This window comes from Dermacentor silvarum, chromosome 9, assembly GCF_013339745.2.
Source record: "Dermacentor silvarum isolate Dsil-2018 chromosome 9, BIME_Dsil_1.4, whole genome shotgun sequence".
Classification (NCBI taxonomy): Eukaryota; Metazoa; Arthropoda; class Arachnida; order Ixodida; family Ixodidae; genus Dermacentor; species Dermacentor silvarum.
This window is the reverse complement of record NC_051162.1, coordinates 105,062,782-105,072,656: the sequence shown is the minus strand read 5'-3', so window position 1 is coordinate 105,072,656 and position 9,875 is coordinate 105,062,782. Positions and strand designations below refer to the sequence as shown.

The window sequence follows — 9,875 nt, the reverse complement described above, 5'->3', positions numbered from 1 at the left end:
TTAACACGAAAGTGTTTTATGCCGGGGTCCACCAAGACTTCACTGACGTATTTCCGTCACGGAAATACGTCATAGAACATAATACAAAGAAAGAAACCAGAAGAAAAAGTTCCACAAACATGCAAAATTTGGAAATCGAACCCACGACCTCTCGGTCCGCGACGATAGATCGCCGAGCGTTTAACCCATTGCGCCACAAACGCATTTGCAGAGAGCTACACAGACGCGCCTTATATATCTAACACTCCTCCGTGTACCCGCGCTCTTGCTCGGGGCGGTGCCGCCGCCTACGAGCAGAAAAGAGAAGTACTGCATTATGACACTAACGCGCACCGACAGTGAACGCTTCGGTGGTCTCAGCACTACGACGCCTCGATGCCAGCATTTGAAGGGACGCTGGCATCAAGAAGCACTACCAACGCCACCTAGGTGGCGTTCACCGTACTCAGCACAGCGGAGCGTGGCCTCCGCAATTAGCTCTGAAAATAGACAGTTTTAGCAGAGCGTTGCTTACGCTCCGCTCCGCTAACGTTTCACGCACACCGCTGGCTGCGTGAACTGCATTGATTTGGCTTGTTTGACAAGCGCGTCTGCCAGAGACGCCGGCCACGCGCGCTCAGCGCTACTGTAAAACGGCAAAGCAACCAGTAGACGCACCCAAACGCTCCGCTCAAATGGCTTCGTAGCGGACCGTGGGCCGCGTTCTTCGTTCCGCTGCCGATATGAGCGTTGTGCGCACGCGCATTAGCGTTCCCGCTAGCGTTCCGCTGAGCGGCTCTGCGCGAATCGTTCGGACACGATGGTCTGAGCGGAGCGGACCGTGAACGCTCTGCTAAAACTGTCTAATGTTTCTGAAGTTCATCGCGGAGGCTGCAATTACGACGCGCTGTACGCGCTGATTTGACTCGGTGACGATTCAGTTACGTGCTTTGTCTTGCGCGTTGTATTAGTGTGTCAGTTACGTGCTTCGTCTTTCGCGTTGTGCTAGCGTGTGCAGCGTAGTGCAGCTTCCATATGCACGACGGTTGCTCATGGTCATCGACGTTGGTAGTCGTGATGGAGGAGACGTGCCACCAGGCGTCAGCGTGGGTGCATCAACGCCTAAGGGCGCTTGAGCCACAAAACACCAATAGACATTATATATCAATGTGCAATAAACATTACACTACTTCTGTGAAGACACGTTTCACTTTCGTGTTCTATACCGATTCCTATATAAGAGGGATCAACCACATTTTTTTTTTGTACTTCGTACGATCTGCCCTATTTAGCGAACGCCTGTACTAATCGTGGTAGTATAGAACACCAACGGTGCCGGCGCAAGAGTGCCTCGAGCTTCCGTATAATTGCTATCGCAATGAAAAATATGGAAATGAAAGCATGGGAGGTGCGACGCGGCAGTTTGTCCGGCCACGCCTGTCGTGTGTCCTCGATCTTGTCCGCTACAGTCTTATTCGTGTTCCTTATGAACCAACTCGCCCAAGAGAATGCTTTACCAAGCCAGTGTGTGAAGTGTTTCTTGCATTTAAGTCTTTCTTCCAGCGACGAAGACGCGCCATCGCTTCAGTTCCAACCGGATGGGTGCAGGCGACTCTAGCGTTGCATCATCTACGAATGCTGGAGGCGGGGCGTGGCGGAATCATTCGCCCCCTACTTAGAGCCGTACTAATACATCACTACAGGGAAGTTCACTACAGGGCAGGGAAGTTCCCGCTAAGTGTTGTTGAATGCTGCTTTGATCCAATTAACACGCATCTGCGAAATCTCCTCAGGCTGGCGCCGTTCCACGTCTCGCTCAAGACCCATTTTCTGCGCCTGCACTCAACGGCCATGTCGGCGCCGACAGTGGATGGTGCTAAACGTTTTGCGCAGTTGAGCCATATAGGCAGCTAGCTGGCATAATGGGCTTCGATAAACTGCCCCTTTTAGGAGGTTACGACAGAGTAAGCGGTCCATTCTGCTGAGTTCGAACACCCAACATCTTTCTTCGTGACCTTCTTTTTCGACGCTGACAGTTTTCGCGTAGCTTTACAATAACTTGCCAAGACTGTCTCTCATACCTTTATTTTTTCTATTTAAAGGAAATTGTACCCCTTATATTAGGGTTATTTGCCAAGACTGTCTCTCATACCTTTATTTTTTCTATTTAAAGGAAATTGTACCCCTTCTATTAGGGTTATTTAGAGAAAAAATGTGGGGAAAAAACGTTCTCGGGGATTCCACTGGGCACCACCACCAACTCAAGTGGTTTCTTTGACTCCATCCTTGCTTGCTACAAAGATTTCCGTAAACATTTTGTTGTCCTGATACAAGTACATGGACACTCCCGGCGAATTTTCGCCGTCGCCATGGTGTTTTACATAAAGTCTAAGTGTGATATGATCACTCCCCGCGCGTCGTATGCGGTGAGCGCGAAGTTGAGCCGAGAAGGACGGTGGCTTGATGCGCGCCGTCTTCCTGCGCGCCTAATGTTGGAGATCGCGTGATCAAGCGCGTCCAACAAGGGGGAGGCGTGCCCGCGTCTCCTCTTCTAGCCCGGCTAGGGTACCTAGCCCAGCCGTAGTTGCGCATGGCGCGGCTGAGTGCATATGCGTCCCTCGTAGAAAATATACTGTTATCTCGTACAAAATATGCTGCCGGCGCAAAATTTCAGGGCGAGCACAAATGGCTGGTGGATTTATATATATGCACTGTCTTCCCATGGACTTAGTGTTGGAAGTCGCGCAGTCTAAAGTTTAGGAAACACGTTGAAGTGAGAAGCAGCGCAAAGCATTCGTTCCCTGCGTCCAGCGTTCTTCGTTACATCAGCGTTGTGACAGAGAGTGTTCGCGGTCATCGAGTGAGATGTGTTCATGTTTGATCTGTTCTGTGGATGCGTAACACCACGCTTGTTAATTTAATTACTAAGATAATGTTTAGTGCAATGCATACGCCCGACAAGACTACGTACCTTAGTTCATTGGTTGTCTAATGCATTGCTATTGCCATTAATGCTTGGCCTTTCGGGTGAAACTGTGGCTTTGTTTAGTACTTTCCCGGAAGCCTTACTTGCTCACTGCGATATGAAAGTACTTGAAAACCGATATCATCATTAATATTATCATCACCGCAAACGTATTTATTCTTCACCTCATACACGAAGACATCTCTCCACGGTTTCCAATTACCTCTGTATTGGATCAGCTGATTTCATCCAAATCCTGTAAATTTCTTGATCTGATCCAATAAGTTAATGTTCTGCCTCCAGCGACTGCATTTCCCTTTGCTTGGCACGAAAGCTTCTCGGGCAGCCAATTGCAAGAAGCTCCATCAATGGTAATTAGTTGCAAACACTTCAGTTGGCCATTTTTAAATGTGATCTACAACTTTCGTATTGGCACTTTCTTGGTGAAGCCAGTATTTAAAAAGTTGGGCAATTAGCTTATACTAATTAATTGATTTCGCAAAACGAAAACAATACTGCAGACTAGGACACGCGATCATCAACACCACTGAGTTGAGCCTCCTAACTCACACCGTTGTTTTTGAAACATTGGCTGCATTTATCTGAGACACCCTATACATAAAGTTTGTTCCAAAGGACGCGCCTTGTCAAATCACTGTCTTCTGTTCTTGTATTGCGTTAGGTGCGCTAACGTAATTAGTTGAAAAATTGATCAGCGAAATTTTATTATTGAGTCAAATATCCATTTTGATTTTTAGTTAAGCAACGTAAGCATCTGCGGGTAATCCAGTTCAATGAACAAATTTATTCCTATATGCCACGTGCGATTTTTAAAAACTCTGTCAACCTTAAAATAAAACACCCTAGTGCGTGCGTGTGTGTTCCTTTACCTTTAGCATATTTGAGCCGTATTTGATCTATAGTTATGTATTTTTGATGTCATCATATCATTATAGCATTTCCCGTAACTGTAGGGCTGGTAACAACAATCATGGTCGCACATTCTGTCTGTTATAGCGGCCGACAACCAATATTTTCTATTTATTAGAGCAAAGGGCACATTAATGTTCAGTGTCCAAGACTGCAGTGGTAACGCGGAGAACGTTGCAAAACATATTATATCGGAATCTTAGATACGAAGTTGCAATCGCGTTTATGCATTCCTACACTGGAAACAGTGAAAGGTGAGCTCGATAGCGATTGTACGACGGTATTAGTGGCAAGCAAAAGACAAGTAGTGCCCTAGCCGTAATATATATATATATATATATATATATATATATATATATATATTGTTTATCAAGCCGGTGTTAATACGTTTCAGGCTTCTTGAACTGTTGAATTACTTCTTCAACAATAACTGCGTATTTTCGCGGTTTCTTGCCTAAGCGCCTTGGTTAGGCAGTCAAGCCAAGTTCATTTTAGCCAAGCCAAGCCTAGCTTACGAAAGCGAAACGACGCTTCTTGCTTCAGTGAACTATATCTTACACGTGATGCGCAGAACGTGTCGCCGTATGGAAGCATGTCTCGGAAACATGATCGAGCGGGAGCCAATAATTTGAGAATTTGAGCTCTACCAGAACTTACATCCATACCAACTAGTGTTTGAAACAGTGTAATGTGCGGCGCCATGCACTGCGGAACGCTGCGGTTGTGCCGTTCCACTTGTTTCCGCATTGGCAGCATCGCTTGTAACCGTGACTTTCTTTAGATTGTATTAAGCATTGATTTAAGTGCAAATGCCAATAAAATATAAAGAATGCAATTTAAAACTGTACGCTTGGTACATTTAATAAGAGCACGACTTACGGACAATCTTCTCGGTCGCATGGCAATAATGCAGCACTAGTACCACAGTTTCATTGCAGGGAGCTATTGCAACTGCAATTAAAATTGCAATTTAAAATTATAATTCCTACTTACACCATGATTAGCATGTTAAATTATAACGCTGTAAAGCCTGAACTTTTCATTTACCACCAAAACCTCACGAAACGTCCTGGAGGTTGACGGTTCCTTTAAACAGAAATCCTGATTCCTGCTGCGTCCGTTGTCTACCATGCGGGCTGTGTTGCTTTACGATAGATTTTATTTCGAATCCGTACACAAATGATATTTTATTTACTATCTTCCCCTATTCCTACCGTTTATGCTCACAGACGACATGGCACCCCGGGACCAAGCGGCGGCGTCAATCGACGGACTGCTGATGCGGCTACGCAAGGCAGTCGCGCCCGCCCTGGAACCCAGAGCAGGTGCCGCCGTACCGCCTGTTGCCGCCGCAGCGGCGCCGGCCGCGCCGCAACCGCCACCGGCGGCGCCTGAACCCCCGGCGCCCGCAGCTCCCGCGGCTCCCGCCGCCCCAGTACCCACGCTAACGCCCGGAGCGGGGGTGGCTGCCGCAGGTGCCGCGGCCGCCGCTGCCGCGCCGTCGGGCGGCACGGCGCCAGCAGTGCCGGCAGCGCCTGCCGTGCCGGCCGTGCCGGCCGCTGGTGTGGTGGCTGCCCCTGCCGGGCGCCGGTGCTGCTGCCGCCTGGCTCGGCGGCAGCTGCTGGAGCGGTCGCGCAGAACAATGCGACGTCCGTGGTGGCTGCTGCACCCGAAGAAGAGGTCTTGGAGGAGATGCTGCACAAGGCCTCCGACCTTACGCACAGTGAGTAGTAGATATCCGTCGTACAAAACCTTAAAGAAATCACGGATTTGATGGGACTACTTGAGTCTTTTATAGGGGGCACTACAACGCAGCTTGAACGCAGTAAGAAAACGATCGCTGCCGCGAACATGCGTGCCACATTTGGTTCCACTGCATCCTGTGGAGAACCCCCAATATAAAAGATCCATCGCTCTCTTCGCCGGATGTCGAGGCCGCCCTCTATTTTGCCGCGGTATGTGTCGTCATAGACCTCGCGACAGTCTATACAAGCCACCTATTGGGCGATTTTTGATGCAAAAGCGTCAAATGGCCCATTGAGCGAAAAAGCCGGCGTCTGTCGTCTGAAGCAGCAAAACGACACTCAAATTCCCATTGGCTGCGACGCCACGTCGCGAGCGCGCCTCGACGGAACAGAGCGGACGAAAGGAATCACCGGCTGCTGTCGTTTCGCAGATTCAACTCGAATGCGATGAACAGGCTGCCAAAGCAAGATGTGCGCATCGCCCTTACGCTGGACCTCTGTGCGCCTAACGCAATAACAGAACGATCACTCCGCCGAATGTGAGAGGCACGCGGTGGACGTTCGGGCGGCGCAACAGCGATGAACAAACAAGGACGTTCGGGTAAACTCCTTTAGGAAGGTACGGTTAAAGGAGGTACAACTATAGAGAGGGCGCATGCCTCCGGATTCCCTATGTGGAAAATTTAACCTTGCTTCAACGAACCGCGAAGATTCAACGGAAGGTTGAAATATAAATTACGCGAAGCTTCTTTGAGTTAGCCGGGTATCCGCAGTAGGGGAGGACACGACCACAGTCTCGTCACCTGTATAGGTGCTAGCTGTCAGCGTCACGAGGGTGAATGCGATGTATGTATGATGCTCGTCGAGGTAGCAGTGTTGATGACAGGTGTATGGACAAAGATGTACTACACATAGGTCTAAGGTTTCATATCCCTTGTACACAGTTACACGGGTATTCTAGGGGATTTGCCAAGCAGGGGCAAATACCCAGTGACCCAAGTTGTCTACTCGGAAAGACAGCAGCCAGCAGCAAGTTGTCGGTTCCGGCACATATGTAGCGACACCTACCCGGGATCCCAAGTTGCCTACTCGGCAACTACACAGCAGTCAGCGCATATCCAGTCACTCAAGTTGTCTGTATCATCATCATCACCAGCCTATATTTATGTCCACTGCAGGACGAAGGCCTCTCCATGTGATCTTCAATTACCCCTGTCTTGCACTAGCTGATTCCAACTTTCGCCTGCAAACTTCCTAACTTCATCACCCCACCTAGTTTTCTGCCGTCCTCGACTGCGCTTCCCTTCTCTTGGTATCTATTCTGTAACTCTAATGGTCCACCGGTTACCCATCTTACGCAGATGGTTTGCGGATGACATTGTGCTATTCAACAACAATGGGGACGAATTACAACAAATTATTGCGGACCTTAACCGAGAACTTGAGTGGGGCTGAAGATGAATATGCAGCTGACAAAGATAATGTTAAATAGCCTGGCAAGGAAACAAGAATTCAGGAGCGCCGGTCAGCCTCTAGAGTCTGCAAAGGAGTGCGTTTATCAAGGTCAATTACTCGCAGGGGACCCTGATCATAAGAAAGAAATTTACAGAAGAATAAAATTGGGTTGGAGTGCATACAGCAAGCATCGCCAAATCCTGACTGGGAGCTTACCACTGTCGTTGAAACGAAAAGTGTACAATCATTGCATTCTACCGGTGCTAGCATATGGGGCAGAAACTTGGAGGTTAACAAAGAAGCTCGAGAACAAGTTAAGGACCTCAGAAAGAGCGATGGAACGGAAAATGTTAGGCCTAAGGTTAAGAGACGGGAAGAGAGCGGTGTGGATGAGAGAACAAACGGGGATAGCCGATATTCTAGTTGACATTAAGCGGGAAAAAAATGGAGCTGGGCAGGACATGTAATGCGTAGTAGTCTGTATCCAAAACATATCTAGCCAGGTAACGGCTGCGAACGCCCAACCGCTGGTCAAAGAGGCGAAGAAAGCTTCGCTTTAAAATCTCGTGTCTCACAGCTGTTGTCATTCGCGGATCCAGCGGAAAGCCCTGGTTACTAGCATTGTTTCGTAGACGATTAAACTTCGATGGCAGTCCATTGCATTGTATGCAAATGCTTCTTACTCCTTCAACTGCGAGGGCTGGATGCCGATGCTAGAGGCGTTAGCTGGTCGTGGTGCGGCTAGGCGACTTAGCGCAGGAACATCACATCATTTATTACATGAAAGAGAACTCAGACTATTGATTTTCTCATTTTATTTGTTACATTACCAATGCGGTGTGGTTAGCTTAGCAGCAGAGGGCTAGCATTGGTGAGCCTTACAAAAAACTAAAAAGAAAAAAAATAGCAAATAAAAAGAAAGGATAAGCAAGAAGTCAAGCATTGTAGTCTGACACAGTCACGCGATAGTCACCGAAACTGACAGCACACTGACGTGCACTTTCGCGGGAAGAGAAATGGCGACCGGCATAACACAAGGCGAGAACGAAGTGCGTATCAAGCGTCGCATGGGCCTGGTGTTGTATGGATGTCAAAAAGAAGCTGAGGTGGCGCTAGTCATCCGCTTGGCAAGCATAACGTACAGTTGTCTCTGATACCATATTGGTGAGGTTAATAAGGCCGCCATTAATTCCAGAAGCATGCTATTATTCAGAATCTCTCTACTCGTTCTCGTTTCCCCTACGTTGCTTTAACGAATTATCGGTGCATTTGCATACATAAGACGCTAAGTTCCAAGCATTCGATGATTAGTTCTCCGTACCCTCCGTCCTTTCACAGCTTATCACCGGACCAAGCAAATGGAAAGCGACATGGACTATCTGTTCCTAATTCACGGATTACGGCCATTTCTGGAAGGCATCACAGAGAGGCTAGAAGAGTCCAGAGTCAGTGTCGAGGTCCGGAGAACGATTAGCTAATGTAGGTCCAGTAAATCACGACTCTGAGGGGGAGCATGTATAACGCCTCCCGTTCTATGCGACAGCTAACATCTCGGATCATTCCAGGGCACAAACCCGGGCGCAAGTATTTGGACCTGGAGTTTTGCCTGCAGGGCGTTGCACTGACAGCGATAGTCAACTCCTCGGCGGGCGTTCTAACTATATGCCGGCGCGACACGTTGGTGCCATGCAGCACGCAAAGGCAACTGCTCTTGGGCAGAAGGAACAGCACCCTGACATCTAACAGGCGTCGCACAACGCTAGCGCGACAGGCAGTGCCCCAGTGACATTGGAGAGGCAGTCCTTCATTGGGGCACGGGATGAGCCTGTCCGCAAACCGCCGGTGTTAGTCAGCGCCCAGAGAAGTATTAGACAACGTTAGCTTGACGTTTACTGTGCGTCCCGCTAAAAGCAGTGTATATACACAGCAGCCCAGCGGGAACGTTAGTGTGCTTATAGAGCGAGTGCGCGCAACACGGAACGCCGAACGCTGTCAGCGGATTGATCGAAATGTGGGCGTTGTGTATACTTTCCTATTCGCCGTTTGATTGCGTTAGCATTATTAAGGTACTTCACTCACTTTCAGGGGGCTGTGTATCCATGTTTGCTTGTATCTATGTTTGTTCGTATGTTTGTGCCTAACCGTTTTACCGCGTCCCTGAGTCACTGGGTAGTCCGTGGTCGAATGGGTAGTGCATCGGGCAGCTGCGCAGAGGTAACAGAGTTCGAAACCAACCGTCGGACGAACTTGGGTCACTTGGGTATGTGGCGATGTCTATTTATGCGCCAAGTCTTCAACGAACCTCTTTCACGCCGGCATGGGTCACCGTAGATGCGTAATTGGGTAGGTAGGCCGTTCGAAGAAACTCTTTGACGCCTATACTTGGAACACGGGGTCTGTGCCCCTCGGTCTGTGCTAGATTCCAGCTTGTGTCACTGTGCATGGGCCAATAGGTGTGTGCCGCTCTTTAATTAAAGTCTCGGACGCCAACTTGAGTAGCTATAGGTATGGGAATGGTGCCGAACTACAATCATGAAAAAGATCTCTTAACATTTATCCGATGCCGAGCGCTACACTTACACTTACGACCCTCAAGGACAGCAACCCGACGCATTAGCAGGCAGTGCCACAAGTGCACTGGGTATATATATCGGTGCCGCTTTTCAGCTAAAGTCTTTCATGCCAGCGCTATAGCGGGCTGCGCCATGAATGCATTGGGTACGTGCCGATCATCAATGAACCTCTCGTCAACTTAGGTCACTGAGTATGGGCCACCTACTGTGCGACAAGCGAGGCAACAG

The 9,875-nt window shown here is 48.8% G+C and overlaps 2 protein-coding genes across 2 annotated transcripts in view; one reads left to right on the top strand and one right to left on the bottom strand.

The window, feature by feature from the left end:
* Positions 1–9,875, bottom strand: part of LOC125939877 (uncharacterized) — a 225,827-nt gene that overhangs the window by 99,960 nt on the left and 115,992 nt on the right. The window lies entirely within an intron of this gene.
* LOC119463791 (synaptotagmin 1-like) overlaps positions 5,421–9,875 on the top strand; it is a 73,030-nt gene continuing 68,575 nt past the window's right edge. Inside the window, exon 1 of the mRNA XM_037724616.2 lies at positions 5,421–5,597. Within this exon, the coding sequence (XP_037580544.2) occupies positions 5,567–5,597 (31 nt within the window). The 5' untranslated portion in view covers positions 5,421–5,566. The remainder of the gene's footprint in view (positions 5,598–9,875) is intronic.